Below are 17,092 nucleotides of genomic sequence, written 5' to 3'. Positions count from 1 at the left end.
ACATAACGACTTAAGCTAGTGATGTTTACTTGGGTAAAGACTTCACAGGCAACGACAGGAAGTGAACGCCGCACCCAGAGAAACCCATGTGAAAAATCATAGCACAGCTTACTGATTTTACAACCTTCATTATTTAAGGAGTCTTTGAGCATTACCGCAGGCTGCGAGTCATATAACAGCGAGATGGCAGGGATCGAGTCGTATAGCTTTGCAAATGCCTGAGAATTTAATTTGTTGTCCTAATCCTGTCATGTTGGTTGAACCGGGTAATGAATCAAACACATTATATCTCAGTCTCATTTTCTGTAACTTACACTGCCCTTAGGATCACACAAAACCATAGCCACAGAAAGACGTTCATTCAGGTTTAATTTATCGGCATCTCTCATTTCCATTTGCAAACCCTTCTGCAAATCCTTACGGTTGCCGAAATGATCTTTACTCTCTGACCATTATTTATCTTGGAGCTGAGATCAATTCATAACGTGTGAAATACAAATTGGACGAAGATGCTAAATGTCACAGTGATACGCTAAATGTTGCATACACCCACAAAGCAGAGACGGAAAGGAAAGGTGGTTCTGGCTTGGCACGGTTTTATGCTTAGCTGTTTTATGAGTGTGAAACTCAGGCATGTGCTTCAGGCCTTAACACATTCAGGGTGTGGCTCTGCATAGACATCGTCTTGGGAACTCAGGCACTTCACATGCCGACACAATTCAACACAGTGGGTGACGTACTGTATAACGGAGCGAGAAAAAGACACAAATTATATTTTACACATTTCCTTAAATCTTTAAGTCCAGGTTTGCACCACCAGAAAAAAAATAAGGCATTTCAGGAGAAAAAAAAATGAAAGACTACATCCGTTTAATTCTCCTCAGTGATCCAGTCTTAAGTTTAACGCCAGCGTCTTTCCATCTCACCCCATTTGTGCCGATCTGGAGAGTATAAATAACTTCCTCTGACAGGAAGAGCCATTATCTTCCATACAACTCGGCTGTTGTGCGTCACAATCCGGCTTTCATGGCTGTGCGTGTCCATGTGCACTCTCAGGGTGGGTTTTATGGCACAGAGACAGCCACAGGATGGACAGTCGCATGTTAACATTAACCGCTCCGTCTGTGGAAAGGTGAAATCAGAAGCCACTTTAAAATCTTCTGAGACTTGTAAACACTGTCAGGAGATAAACTATTTCTCTAAAAGCGACCAGAAATCAGATACGCTGACCAGCCGAGCTAAAAGTGAGGGGTTGTGGTTTGTCCAGAAGGAAAAAAGTAATGTTTATGTCTCAAACACACCCCATCAAAGACGGTTTAGTTCTCAACACAATACGCATCCATGCTGGTTTTCCATAAAAGGGTTCCAGGAGCCAGTTGGTATGCTTCCTCTGCCATCCTGACCACCCTGAACACATAGAGCGCTCAGTAGCCTGAGGAACATCTCAACATAGCTCCGTTTGGGTGGGCTATCCATGTGTAAACCTATATCGATGAATTCCAACAACTGTGTAGATATTAGAGCATGATACAATACAAAACATCCATGTAAAAAAATCTCTCTCCTGCTTTCTTATACTTTCAGAGACAGATGTTTATGTAGGACCTGTCACCTTACATTGCAGGCTATTATGTTGAAGAAAAGCAGATTGACACCTTTAGGCAAGATCTTTATCAGCCATGTATGTCTGAGGCGCAGATCTATCCTCCTACACTGTCCAAACACACACACACACACACACACACACACACACACACACACACACACATTAACTCTAGCCATTCATCGTCCATTCTGCAGTGAGAGTAAGCATGCCAGTAGCTCCGTGCTCTCCTCGGACCAACAAGTACCGGCTGCCAGAGATGTGCTTGTATTTATTGGAGCACCCAGGCTCCTCGTTCTATACTGGGTTTCCACATCAGCAAACAGAACAAGACTGACCTTAAAAAGTTCGAGTGCTGCCTCTGTAGACAGATTCATCTCAGATTCTGAAGCTGAAGCCAAAAACAAGACAGATTTAGGGCTCCTAATTGAGGAAGCCACTTCCAAGAAAAGGAAGTTTCCTCCACTGTTTGTGGACATTAGGTGCAACAGTCAATCACAGGAATAACAAGGAGCCAGATGGTGCGATCTTGAACCTCGCTCCGAAGGTGAGAGTTACTGGAAACTGTTTATGAGCCAAAATAAAGCCTTGTTAAGTTAAAGAAACCTTCAAAAATGTTAATTTCAGCGTTCACTTTGACGTGACTTATTTCGTTTCGAGAGTAAACGCCGGCTTGACAACGTCCAGAGAAACAGAGACACAAACACAAACATGCCTTCCTGCCAGAAATCCCCTGCTCCTGCTCCAGCCAAAAAAAAACGCTTTTGTGAGAACTCGAAGATCAGCACAAAGCTTTTTATAGTGCTTCCATGTAGCACCTAGGAAGTCCTCGAAATGACAAATATACTCGTTTTCTGAGAACAGGCCTGGAGCTGTTCATCCAGGATCTAGATGATAAAAATGGAACGGGGGATAAATGGGAAAAAGTGAAGAGTGTGATGAGAGCTGTATAATCTGCGTCATCACCTAATAGCTAGGGATTGTGTTTGCTATTCTTGCACAGCAGCATGGAACTGGTTGTGTGTGTGTGTGTGTGTGTGTAGCTGGCAGAGCACAATGCTCTCGTGTGTTCGCATCATGTGCTTATAATAAGCATTGCTTACTTAAGTGGCAACATCCTAACATCAACTGAAGCAGTAGATTCATCCACCTCTCGAAAGCCTCCATTATGAATTAAACCTTTTAAAGAAGTGCGGTGTGAGATACTCACTTTGGAGATGGTGAGAGGCATGCTAAAGTCTTTGCCCCCCTGCAGTCGGAAGCCCCAGGGCGAGGGTCCGTTCAGGGACACGCTGTAATTGCTGCTCATAGTGGTCAGGCTGTCAGGGTGTGTGTGTGTGTGTGTGTGTGTGTGTGAGGGATCGAGAACTTCAAACTTATGACCTGTAAAACAATAGAAAAAAAGAAAAGATTACATTTCAATCAGTCAAACAGAGGTCTCTTGTCCAAACAACAACAAAGAAAGTGCCACAGAAACCATCATTTCCTGATCAGCCTCTCTTTATTCTTTTCTCTTGAAGTTATTCATACAATAAAAACTCACTGTTTTGAAAACTTTCCCCATGTCTGAAGATTTACTGACTTACTTTTTTTTACGAAGCACTGACACTGGTGACTCCTTCTAGAAATGTTAAATAAATTCTTACCCTTAGAGAAACCTTTACCTATCCATGATAAGATGTTTTTTTGATTTCTAATCTGTTTTATATTAGTCTTAGTCCATGCAGAACTCCCTGTTAAAAAACTGTTGTCAGAGCTGCTGGTGTAGAAAACTCATCACCTTCTGACCGATCGGTTTCCAGAACCCAACAGTAAACTACTGTAACTTCTAACAAATTTAAAATACCTTCAACGAATGAACAAAGCTGGTTAAAACAGTGAGGCGAGAACCATTTATACTTCCTCGGATGCACCCAGACAAGTATTTTCAGCGTGGTGGCAAAGCAGAGGTGCTGTTGTGAAGGTGAATCCTTGTTAAACTCCAACACAAATATAAACATACGGGAGGGGAGAGTTAGAGAGCAGGAGGGAAGCTCGACGAGGAATGTTTCCGCGGCGTAATACTGAGGATTATAGATATAACTACAAATTTCCTGTTCAGTGTGATCTGGGCTGTCCGAGTATTATTAAAGAGGAGTTCATGCTGAGAGACTATCTCAAGGTTACAACCCAGGGAGCTTGTTTCCCGAATAAGCACGAAGGGTCATGGGGATATTTTAAAGCGTCTATTCTAGAAAGACTAGACGTGGCCTGGAGACAGTTTCATTCTTTATAAGTTGCATCTGGAAAACATAATGGTGCTGTTGATCGTCAACACACACAATGGCGTTTATCATGAACAATGAGAAATGCTACTAACACGAGGACTCGGATGGATGGCTGGTGTTGCAGCTTAACAGATTAGAATCATGCACAAATCATTTCAGTTTGTTTGTTACCATTTTTTGGGAAGGAGTCTCCACTTCCGGTGCTAAACAGTCAGAAGTAAAACTGTAATGAAGTTACTTTTAAGAAGAAAGATTATGTAGTGCGTGTCAACTCTATAAAACGTTATACAATTATCAGAATATGAAAACAAGCAAGCATATGGCTAATTACACCTTGCTGTTTTTCTGCAGCTGTTACATGGTGTACCAGATGTTCCTAAGACAAACATGCCTCAGGCATTATTGTGGGTTTAACGAGAACAAAAGTCAGCAATGACATGCTTTAGGGCTGTGGCTCTGATAAGGTTGAGAGGTCTGCTGAACCTATTGAAGGGCTTTAAATAGACGACTCTCGGTCATCGGGAGGATGTTGCAAACATTTTGCATTTCATTTTTACGTATTTAACACCACCAAAGTAGAAATGGGAAGATGCTGCTCTAACGTCTTTGGTCGTGCACTATTCAGTTCATTTCCCCCAAGAACAAAAAACTTTCTCTCTGTGGTTTCTTTCATCATTCCTCTTCCTGTAAGGAGGGAGACAAACACATGTAGCCTTCGCACTGAGAAATAAGCCGAGACTCATTAAAACAAAACAGAACTAAATGCTTTGCTGGTGTGTACAGATAACCGGTGTTGGCTTTCAGCACCTGACTAATGATCTAATCTGCTTTGTCTTGGATTGATCTAATCTAGATTAAAAACTATGATGCTCTAATGGCTATTTGTCTCGAGATGCGAAGACACGATAAGCAGCGAGCTCCACTGAGCCTCTGGGAACATTCTCAAACAATAATCCACATGTAATTAAAGGACAGAAAGTCTAAGTGACTTACGGTAGTTCCACAATGGGAGATATGCTGAAACTTGATCCAGGGCGTTAAAAAGGCGGAATTAAGCTTTAAACCTAAATTGCTTAAAGAGGGGATTTGTAAAGATTTTTTTTTTTACATTCAGTTTTCCATTAAACTTATTAAATACATTTCACAGAGCAAATATTCTTGGTGGCTTTTGACTATGTATTGTAGCTATAGAGTTTTTTTACTTCTTACATTTCTTTGTTCCTTAATATATTCTTTGATAAACCCTAACTGCTATTTTCTATCTACCAACCAGAGAGACCGAGCGCTAACATGCGCTTCCTCTGAGACACCTGAAAACAGACAACTAAATATTTTTCAGACTGCTGTTCATGCTGATTCAGAAATAAGCATAACATACATGAGCTGACAGAAAGCCACGATTGTCACTGTGATTAACGAGAGAGAGAGAGAGAGAGAGAGAAACATTCTGCTACCAAAACAAAAGTCATCTTCCCTTCAGCATCCCATCTGATCAGTCAGAAGGCAGGAGGGAAAACGGCATGGCCTGAAATAGATGGTTTTATGTGTCTGTCACCATGGCCATAACTGAGCTACAGCTGTGTGAAAGTGGGAAGGCTCAATCGCAGGACTAATGCAGTCGGCATTTCTGGAGTAAAGAGTCGACGTGGTGCCAAACGGTTCTCCACTGAAAGCCGGGGCTTTACCGAATAACCAACTCCCGATTTGCTGGCATAGAAACCAAGCCAAGAACACAATTTGCCAAAAATAGCAGGTTTGACTTATCCGCATTGAGTAAGGCAGCGGTTTGTTCAAGCGCTTAAACTATTAAGCTATTCTTTAAACTATTTTTATATAACAGAATTGTTTAAGTATGAACGCTGATGTTCTTAAGTCCAGGTTCACACTGGTGTCATATCCTGTGTCTGAATGTTGTTTGTTGTTGCACAACACAATGGACTTCCCTGGTTAGTGCATAAAAAAACAAATAATAATAAAAGTTTCAGCCCAGCAGGTCACTGTTTAATATTTACCTAGTCTGATTCTGGCAGCACACATTAACACATGCTTGACCTCTAATCAAAGCAACAACTGTGTCAATATGCTGCACTGACAAAAATGTATGCTGAATGTTAGGGGATTTTCCAAGCAAAAAATATCAACAAACACAGTCCATGACTTCTTTACTATGTCTGTATTTTAAATCCTTTAAGCCTTGATTTGTAGGTTAAAATGCATTTTCTTGTGCCCTTTATTCCTATGCTTCCTGCAACTAGCTGTATCTATATATGTTTTAGTATTCTGGTGCATCCCTGTTGTCCTTTTACTTTGTGGTTATGTTTCCTTGTAGAGCTAAAGTTCCAGAAAATGATAAAGGAGACAGCGTATGCCATCCCTCCCGCTCCGAGAGCAACATTGGGAGTCATTTTGCTCACTAGGACCACAAAAAGCTGCGGCATCAAACTTGTGATCTAATTCCTGGATTTCGCATTTGAAATCGATTCCTGGATTTACAAGAAGCTCTTCTCAGACTCCTCAGCTATAATCTGTCTGCAGTCCCACCTGCCTGGCTCATGCTAGCCCTCTTTAAAGCATTAAAGGGTTTGGGACATTTAACAGAGGGAGCTGGAACAATACCTGGTTTGCACTCAGTGTGCAAATACCCTGAGAATATCCTGTCATTAGTCACACACACACACACACACACACACACACACACACACACACACACACACACACATGCCACAGTCGAGCAAAGCTGGCCAAAATAATTTGACAGATTAAGTCATTTAATTGGTCTAAATGCAATCACAGCGTGGTTGTATATATTAACAAACCGTTAAAACGACTTTGTAAATTGAGAATTAAGCTGTTTAAACAAATTCAGGGAAATTTATTTTTCCATTCAAAGGCTCTTAAGCTTATGAAATAAGCATACTAGTGTGTGTTATTTTGTTTTCTTCTTCTCACTAAAACATACAAGGTAGCACCGCAACCCTGACTGAAAAGCACTCAGATTATTGTCTTACTTCTAAATTTGTTCTTTAGTCATTTTACTTGCAAACAGGAAGCACTGTAGAGGGTTATAAAGGCTTCAGGCTCCATAAACTGCACTGTTTTATAACCAGTCCGATATGATGTTGTACAACACTGACTACAAAAGTGACATTAACGTTTTGTTTTTTTTACAAGTATATATGTGAGGTAAAACTGTTTGTTTCCTACTTCCTTGTTGTTAGTGCTGTTGGTTTCTCTAGTGTTATTTCAGAGGCAGGACAGTTAACTTCCCTGATGTCTGCCACATGAGCTTCCTCAAAAAAATCTAACACGTGAAGTATAATAATAATAACAATAACAATAATAATAATTAGTAATAACAACAATAATCATAATAAAAAATAATAAATTAATGAATTAACCCCAGTTTGTATGAAAGTGTGATATTTGCCTGTTGTAAATGTGCAGGGCTTTAAATTGTTTCAAGCTCAATACGGGTGGTAATTCGTTATTTTTCTGAAACATCTGTCAGCTGATTAATTAAAACAAAAACAAGCTCGGACTTTTATAAACAGGTTCCATCTTCGCCAATTTGTCTCCTATAAACCTTCACGTATGTTATTTGTTATTTGACTGATTCTAAACTTCTCCTCAACGTTTAGCGGTTACATTAATAACACTCCTCTTCATCCTACCTGTATTCAGGAGAACGCAGCCAGCACCACCTCCACAGCTCGCGCACTCGCTCGCGTGTAACTGAAAGCGTCGGTGCTTCACAGAAGCTTCAGAACCCAGGCGACAATTTGGACTTCCGCCTCTTGCTTCTCAACTCTGATTGGCTGGAAATTGTGTGGGCGGTCCTTTACGTGTGTTTACGTCACTGAAAGGTTAGTCCAACACTGAGGCGATCAAACGTTAATCTGTCGGTAAAACATTTATAATAAACACAATATTGCTTTTTTCTAACAGTTACACCAGTTAAATTTAAACACATGGATGATTATAAGGACGAGACATAATTGTTTAACATGTTAAGACTGAATAAAACGCTTCGTACGTCATTTGCATATATGAATATGTAAATTGTTTATAATACATGTCATTTACATATAATGTAAGAAAATGTTTTTTGTATAATATTAATATTTGTATAAATAACTTTTTGTACTGTGTTTCTTCCGTAAAGCAATTAAACGTGATGGACTTTTTTTTCCTGTGTACTTTATAACTTTATAAACATTCCTCAACAGCGTATCTGTTTTTTCCATTATGAAGACTTTCAAGAGGCAGAAAACTATCTGGAGACATTGGAGACCCCTTCAATAAAAGCAACGTTAAACAAACAAGCCTGTATAGTTTCTTTGTTAAGTTAAAACACTTTTTTTTAAGTTTATTTATTAGCATCCTTAGAATGAGTTGTTACTACAGAAAGGCAAACTTTTCGAGCAAGCACATTAATATAAACCTGTGATTTGATCACGACTATTGTCAGAGCTGCGATAACAGCAAATTAATCAACACTTCTAGCAGCTAAACAACACTGTGGTATATGAATTAATACTCTACATGGCTTGCATAAAACAGATGCACGTCCAGACGGTTTAGTTCTCCTTTTACAAAAGCTAATGTTATCAGCAATTCCCAGAAAAGTTCCTTTTTATAAGTCAAGCACAAATAACCATGACATCCCTGAAGTGTAGACTTATCCGTGTCCAGTGGCTATACAATCTGCTCCTAATATAAGAAGTGTGTTTCAAAGAATGACTAAAACAAGCAAACAAAAGATGTACAGCCTACTCCTACGCAAGCATTAAGCCACGTTCAAAGAGTGCAATTATTCAGTTGTAGACATAATATATTAGTGTGAGAAGATCTTTTAAGTGCTTTGAGGAAGGAAACTTGGAGATAATGAACATTTTGGATGTGACCCCAGTAGCTTAAATACCTAAAATAGAAAAGTTGACTGGTCAGACTGTGCATTTCAGCCCAATCTTTGTGGAAATCAGACATTTTACTTTTTCAGTTATGGAAGTAACTAAGTAAAATAGCAAATCTAAGTAAAATAGGACAATCATATCAGGGATAATTAAAAGCACAAATAAGATAAACTCCAAAAACTGCACTATACTTCATAGTCTATCCTGATTTAGATCTACAGATGCTGATTCATTTTATAACAAAATTAATAAAAAAGTTTCCTGGGTTGGAGTCGAGGTGATCTTGGGAAAGACCTACAAACTGGATGACGCCGTAATCGTGGCTTATTCCAAACCATTCTATTATCCTTACTGTATATGTGCTCTCCCATCATTTATATCATTTGCCAATAAACTTGTAGATAATTCTTCATAGAGTCAATAACAGTAAATTTTCTCTGCAGATATTTGTCTATGCTTTGATAAAACAGATGGATGTTGGATGTGTCCTGAACCACAAAGCATGATTTAAAATAGCCCTGGTTGCGATGAGAAAAACAGGTCATTAATCACCTCAACACGTAACAGCTCAGCAAATGAAAACACGCCTAGATAAACAGAGAGAGAGAGAGAGAGAGAGAGAGAGAGAGAGAGAGAGAGAGAGAGAGAGAGAGAGAGAGAGAGAGGAGTTTTCTGGAGTTTTCTGCATGCAACAGGTGAAGTGAGAAATAAGACATGCCGGGGTGGTGTGACACAGTCTGACCCAAAGTAGAGTCACTTTTAACACTGCGAGACCCAAAGTGTTTTATTCCTCTTATATCACAGTCATTTGTCAACACTTAAAGAACAGGACATTGTACTTCGTATCCGTTTATAGTTACATTTCTTCTTTTTGTTGAATACCAATGCATCAGATTACTTCCTCATATCACTTCTATCCCATCGTATACTATAGTGTAGTTCTTTCTTTCTTCCTTCCTTCCTTGTTTCCCCCCCAAACAACACAGACAGATGTAGTTTGTCTTTCCACTAAGAAACCACAAATCTCTCCTTTTCATAACATGTCCAAAAATCCAAAAACATGTAGGTTGTTACTGTGGAAATAAAAACATATTAGACATAAAGAGAAGCAGCACACTCGTAATGTGATTTGTTCGGGTTTTTTTAAGGGACAGACAAACTTGCTGAGCGTTTTTTAACTTGACCTCAAATGAAAACCAGTGCTGGTCTCTTGAGAAACCTGCAGGTTGACTGAAGCCACCAGGTCCATGCCAGTGAGCTGCTCTTCCATTCCCTACATGGTGAAGTCAGAATGGCACATCAGCTTCAGCTGATGGCAACAATGGCGTTTTATTTTTCCAGCACAAAAAACTGAAAACATATGAGAACTATCAGCACATGTTTTATATTTTGAAATAACTGCAAATATTTTTCCTTTTTTGGACGCAATGTTCCGGTTCATTTCACGAGAGCTGCGAGGAAGCTGATATTAAGCAGCCAAATGGCGCCGCCTGTTGGTGAAATGAAACACTGGCGAATTATTATTTTTATTTATTCAAATATCTTCATTGCTTTTTTATTTTTATTTTTTTAATTATTAATATCTAAACAATAATTTACCACTCAGTCTCTGACTGTCAATATAATACAAAATGCATTAATAACTTCTTTTGTATTTACTTACAACGTCTGTTATTAACAAACGTCTATTACAAACTATGAGAATTATGGTTTTACATTATTATACATTATATTATTAGTCTGTGGAAAAATATATCAGCTTTTGTGTGAGCCTTTAACCAAATTTAACTCTCTTTTTTAAGTTTCTTCCATAAGAAATATAAGAGATAGCTCGTGCAATGTAAATACTGTATTTCGTTCCACCATAGTGTGTATATTTTGATATTTATATCTCATATTCCATTGTTTTCTTTTTTTTCTCTCATGTGATTATAAAACAAAATGACAACATGACCTTATAAGGATTTTTAAAAATACGACGTGGATTTAATATTAAAAAAAATATTAATTTATTCATTTGTCACTCAGGAATGAAAGCTTTGTGGATATAAAAAACCAAACTGTTCCAAACGTGAGATTATGTCCTTTGTATTTCTCTTTATGTCAGTAACACGAGCAATTTCCAGAATTCTCATGATATCCCATAAGGCCATGTTTTTTTGACTGAGTTTTTGAATCAATGTCCAATTCTGTTTTTGTGCCACTTGGAAACGCTTCACATCAGACCCTCACCTTAACAGACATGGCAGTTTGTTGTCAGCTAATAAAGCACAATGTCATATTCTTCAGGCGAGATCGATATTTATCCCAGAGCATCGAGGGACCCCTTGAACATCCGTGCAGTCATCCAGAAATCCATACGTGTTTATAAACTAGACTAAGAAAGAGCATATCAGAGGAGAAAAAGCCAAAGGTAAGCAGAGTGACACAATCAATAACGGTCCTGTGTCGTGTTGAGAATCGGATGTGATGATTCACCCAAACTTTACTCACAATCACTCACAGGAGTTTTATTGTGTAACATCTATTTTAAGGAAAATCCTAGATCTTCTTCAGTAAATTGTTATACAGTGAAAAACCTTTTTTATTTTAGCACAGGTGAGTTTTATAGTGTATGCTTTCATTTCTTAAGTGTTTAATTCAAACACCTATAGCGCATGATAAAGTCACACAATCCTGTAAACACTGATATGAGTCATATAGTGTCTAACATTGCTTATACGATGCTTCCTGTTAATTTGAATCAATAACATGAAGGAAATGAGATTATCAAACACATTAGATACCATGAACTTCATGATTTCTTCATGTTACCTAACGAAGTAAATACTCTGGGTTAAAGGAACCGTGATGTAAAGTGAGAACAAAAATTGTACGCTGGGGTGAATTATTATTTCTTTACCTTGAATGATTCTTGTTGCATAACCCATACAAAAATATTATATTCACAATGTGAAATGTATTATAAAATATTTCACTTCCATATAAACGGACTGTAGCTTTAAACCAAAATCTGCACGAATTCAAACAGTGAACAAGTGATATAAATGGTCACAAAACATTCTGAGTAATATTGCATAATGGTTTATCAGACCACACACACACACACACACACACACACACACACACACACACACACACACACACACACACACACACACACACACACACTGTATTACTGTATTGCATACTGTGTAAACTGCACATTGTGACCATCATCCAAATTTACACACAATCACATAATCACATATTACAAACATCATACAGGTGTGAACACAAGAGTGTCAAGAGAAGTGTGATTGGTGTAAAAAAAATCCATATCGTTGCATCCTTGAACAAATTTCTTGTCAAGTTTCCCTTACTTGCTCCTAGCAGAGAATAAAGGGATTGGAGATGGAGACTGTCAGAGACAAAGATCCCAGAATTTGACCAGTTTTATATGTTGTCGATTGTTTGCTATATGATCGACTAAGATATTCTAGCAATATTCCAGATTGCATGGACACTGTAGGGCTGCCATTTGATAAGGAGCAGAGAAATTATCAGAAAATTATAAAAGAAGCTTTGTTTTGGTTAGAAATAGGAAACGACTTTTTCGCCAGCAAACTATTTTTCCGTAAACAAAGAACGCTTTCAAAAATGAAAGTGTTAAACATTTATTTTCATAAATGAACAAAATGCAGTGAATGAACAAAAGAGAAATCTAAATCTAATCAATATTTGATGTGACCTCCGTTTGCCTTCAAAACAGCAGCAATTCTTCTAGGTACACTTGCACACCGTTTTTGAAGGAACTCGGCTGGTAGGTTGTTCCAGACATCTTGGAGAACTAACCACAGATCTTCTGTGGATGTCGGCTTTCTCACATCCTTCTGTCTCTTCATGTAATCCCAGACACACTCGATGATGTTGAGATCAGGGCGCTGTGGGGGCCGTGCCATCGCTTCATGCTGGTTTGAAGGCAAAAGGTAGTAACACCAAATATTGATTTGATTTACATTTTTCTTTTGTTTGCTCACTTTGCATTTTGTAAATTGACAGAAATAAACACTTATTATTTATATCTCTGAAAGCATTCTTTGTTTACAGCATTTTTTCACACCTGCCTAAAACTTTTGCACAGTAGTGTATATAGTTAGATAATTGCTTTTATGGGCTTATATTATATATAATAATATTATATAAATAGAATAATATTTTATATATATATATATATATATATATATATATATATATATATATATATATATATATATATATATATATATATATATATACTGTATAGTATGGCAATAGTAATAATAAACAAAAGTCAAGACAAAACACGGTCATGCAAAAAAAAAAAGCGATCTCATATATGGACTTCTCTGTTCTTCTGAAATAGTATAAGTATATTGCCATACTATACGGTACATGTTTTTGTTGTTTAGTACAAATTGATTTCCAACATTTCCATCATTGCATTTCTATTCAACAAAAAAAATTAATTCTAATGTAGAATATGTGTGGTGAGAGATAATTCAAAATGTAACCAAACACACTGGGTGTAACTTGGGATGCTTCAATACTGACAGTAAAAGAATATTAACTACATGTGAACGCATGGTACAGATATGGTCTCTACAGAAATTGTGCATACGTGTATAAGAGTAATTGAAGATGGTACGATGTGCTCTCCACAGAGACCTGATCTGAATTAGCAGAATTAGAGAGAAGTAGAGATACAGAGAGTAGAATGTGAAGAATCTCTGGAGACTCTTGGGAACAGTTTCTGCTCTTCCGTCAGCAGGTCGGTTCCTCCAATCCTCCACCTTCAACTAGCTTGTATCCTCAGACAGGTCATTCCATCTGTGACCTGACGACTGACTGTCTGCTGACGATATCTAGCATACCTGTGTTCTTATAAATGTCTTTGTGAAGGTCTTCAACAGCTCTTGTGATGTTAAGAGGACGCAATCTGTTCCTCTTGCACATTATCTTCCTTGTGGTCGTCTCCTGGACTCATCATGAGAAGGGGAATGGTGGCCAGGTTTGCTGAACCAGACAACAAACCTTGGTCACAGATGCTCAGCGAGACTCCTTCTGGGAAGGCGGCTGGCTGTGTTGGATAAATATATTGATTATTCTATCTGTTGCTGGTATCCAATGACTTTAAATCAAATCAGTGTTTGGACAAAACTGGATAGAATGGCCTATTCATTTAGACTAACTGGAAGCAAAACATTACCTTCTCTTGAACCAGGTAGTCCTTGAACTTGACTTCCTGCTTCTCAATGAGCTGGTTAGCTGTTCTGAACAATGGAGCCTGCTGGGTAAACAGATCCAACATTACATCGTTACAAAGATTCAGAACAACTATCTGTAGATAGTATATTAATTTTTTTTTTTTTTAAAGAATCTGGCCCTAAATGCTCTATCTATTTATAAGATCTGCAAATGCAGTCTACTCTCACATATAGTGAGAAAGTTGGATTCAGTGATAAGGATCTACATAGTAGACCTCAGCCTGGGCAATATTTTTTGTACAATTCACAAACAACTCAGGTCAGTAGCAAAAGTCTTTCTTATTTGCTCTACCAGTCTGTGATGGTGAAAGAGAATTTCAGTTTGCTTCAGACTAGACCACTCAGCTGAGGTGGTTTGGTCCACCCTACAACCTTACAACGGTTTCCTGATGTTGGGTTATTATCTGGTACTTTCCATTAAACCAAGACTCCAGATCAGACCCAGTGGAACCCACTGGAGAGATTACATCTTACAGTTGGTCTGGAAACACCAAAAGATGAGGATAGTCTGACACTATGTGCCCCACCAGGAAATATGAAAAGAATGTATTTAGAAAATGCTGATTTTATTTTATTTTTTCCACTTTCCAACAGGAACAGCAGGTCACATTGTCACCTCACACCTCCAGCTCACAGCCCACAGTTCAGTCCTTAGCTTCAGTTACTGTCTGAATTGAGTTTCTCTGCATGTTTCCTCATAGTCTTCAAGTCTCCTATCACCTTTAACAATATTCCATTAGAAAGACTGACTAAAATAAATTTCTTGTCAGTGTGAATGAATGTCTGAATGTGTGTGTGTGTGCATGATGCACTTAGATGGACTGGTGTCCCATCCAGGGTGTATTCCTGCCTCATCCCCAGTGGGATACTGGATTCTTGGTAAAACTAGTTAAAGTGCTTACTAAAATTAAACAAGTCAGTAAATCTCTGAGAACATTCTCATTTGCAGTCAAAAACCAAGTGCTTGGAGCAAGTGCTATCAAAGTTTCACTAGTATGGGGTCTTCAATCTTATCCACAAGTTCACTTTAGCCTCCCATTAACTATGTAATGTGCCTCCAATTTGGCTGCACACTGGCCCTGAATAAGACCGAAGGCTCCGAGCTGATAAAAGAGGTTAACTTTAAACAAGCTACTTGATTGATTATCCGTTTTTCTATTACATGGCTACTGGGGTAGCTAACAGATTTGCTGCTTGTTTGCAATGTTACTGCCTAACTGTCAATATTTAATTACAGTGCTTAGTTATAGAAGCAGACAACCTTGGATCTATCCGAAAGAAACCAGACAATGAAAATGAAGAACCAAATGTAAAATGATTAAACCATTACGGAACTCACTGTGGGTCCAGTAAACACTGAAGACACTGAGAGGAAATCTGTCCTTGAATCTGATGACTGCATGCTGAGCATCAAATTCCTTAGTGAAAAGTTACTGTTTGAACCGGGGACACACTGCTTACGAGGAGCCTTGTTCAAGAAGTATAGACACGGCACCTTCTCAGCTAGCGTGTCTCTGGAACATTCAAGCGTTAAAGAACAGGATTGACAGAAAGAAGACCAAGAATGCAGTTTGTACTGTTCTGTTGGTCAAGCTGAGATGTGTGAAGAAGTGAATAGGAACCTGTATTTGGAGTGGATTATGGCGTAGATGAAAGGATTATAAATGGCAGAAGCTTTGGCAATGACTGCAGGCACTGCTTTGGAATACGGCGTCAGGATGCTGCTGTAACTGAAACGTAGAAAATGTCAAATGGCAATTATTTTCTCTAGCTCTGAAATTGTATAATGTTCTATAATGCTAATATTTCTATAGTAGCAACTGATTCACAGGGAAATGCATTGTGGATGCTCCAAATAATCTAAACCCAATAACATGCAGTCTCCAGTGCCATCAGGTTTTATGCTACTGGAAGTTCTACTGGGTAACATAAAATAAAACGTAACTTCTTTGCGTTTCTATCATAAATGGTGTTTTATTTGCACTGTTAAGCTTCTATGGTTCTTGATGAGTCCTTGATAAAGACCCTCAGCTCTCAACTGCTTTATGGTGAACTACTGTAGATAAAATCATCATAAAAAAATTAACTGAACTAGTCAGCCTTGGATGAAACATAAATAAACATAAAAAATTCTGACACCATTAGAATTGCCTATTTCTAAGACATTTTGCTAGGAAAAGGTAGTTTTAGTGCCTTAAGGTTTAAATATTGGATTCAAGCAACAACTGGACACATGAGCTTTCTTAGAATACCAAGCATTAAACCTGTTCCTGAGTCTAACAGATTATTTGCAACAATTATTTGATTATTTACTGCTTAATTTTAGCTCAGTGACAAATTGATTTAAGCTGGTTCGCCCTGACTGTGCCTCTGGTCATTGTTACGTGTCAACTCACATCACATCGTTTTGACACTTCTGTGTGTAAACCTGACCTGGGCTCAGTGTAAGAAAGCACAAACGTGTTCGGATAAAAGAATAATAATAAACCAGCTTGTCAATTGTGCGACGCATCTTCAAAGAACAATAGGGAACTCTGTGTATTGAATTTCAGCAAAAAAAAGATATCTGTAGCTACCCTGCCCAGGCGATGAGAGTAACGCAGGCGTAGGGTGACCAGGACAGCACATAAACAACAATGACCACAAAGGCAATCTTCGCCAGTTTCCACTCTCTTGTTATTGACTGCTGATGGCCCAGTGTGGTGTTCCTCATCGGTGTGCCCATGCTCTGTAGATCTCTGAAAACATAAAATGAAGCTTTTTCACTGTAACTGTAACCCGTCATGAATGTAATTAAATTCTACCATGTGTATGTACGCATCGGCGTCCAGAACTCATTTATTTCTATGTAATATTACATAAATAAGTAAATACTTCAACTTTATATGGTTATTCCGCAAAATTGTTGAATTATTCCAGAAGGAAAAGATCACAGGTCTACATTAATGCACTAAATCTAATACGTCTTTGTTTCTATAGTAACACCTCACATACACACGTACCTGTAGATTTACGCACACCTCG

The 17,092-nt window shown here is 38.3% G+C and overlaps 2 protein-coding genes across 7 annotated transcripts in view; both read right to left on the bottom strand.

The window, feature by feature from the left end:
- The window catches only part of pdlim5b (PDZ and LIM domain 5b), a 54,379-nt gene extending 46,711 nt beyond the window's left edge, over nt 1-7,668 (bottom strand). For 2 of the 3 annotated variants that reach the window (XM_047804527.1, XM_047804528.1), the window contains exon 1: nt 2,814-2,986. In XM_047804527.1, the coding sequence (XP_047660483.1) occupies nt 2,814-2,912 (99 nt within the window). In that variant the 5' untranslated portion in view covers nt 2,913-2,986. Of the gene's footprint in view, nt 1-2,813; nt 2,987-7,541 lie in introns of those variants that run through there. The other variant, XM_027139434.2, reaches the window with a different exon arrangement.
- A 5,433-nt stretch (nt 7,669-13,101) lies between these two features.
- opn4xa (opsin 4xa) overlaps nt 13,102-17,092 on the bottom strand; it is a 32,141-nt gene continuing 28,150 nt past the window's right edge. For 3 of the 4 annotated variants that reach the window (XM_047804534.1, XM_027139364.2, XM_027139363.2), the window contains 5 exons: nt 16,645-16,806; nt 15,691-15,798; nt 15,408-15,582; nt 14,011-14,091; nt 13,102-13,881 (listed from right to left, as the gene is read on the bottom strand). In XM_047804534.1, the coding sequence (XP_047660490.1) occupies nt 13,726-13,881; nt 14,011-14,091; nt 15,408-15,582; nt 15,691-15,798; nt 16,645-16,806 (682 nt within the window). In that variant the 3' untranslated portion in view covers nt 13,102-13,725. The remainder of the gene's footprint in view (nt 13,882-14,010; nt 14,092-15,407; nt 15,583-15,690; nt 15,799-16,644; nt 16,807-17,092) is intronic. The other variant, XM_027139366.2, reaches the window with a different exon arrangement.

Source organism: Tachysurus fulvidraco, chromosome 20, assembly GCF_022655615.1.
Source record: "Tachysurus fulvidraco isolate hzauxx_2018 chromosome 20, HZAU_PFXX_2.0, whole genome shotgun sequence".
NCBI classification, from domain to species: Eukaryota; Metazoa; Chordata; class Actinopteri; order Siluriformes; family Bagridae; genus Tachysurus; species Tachysurus fulvidraco.
Note: the sequence above shows the minus strand (reverse complement) of the source record. Positions and strands in the feature narration are given on the sequence as shown.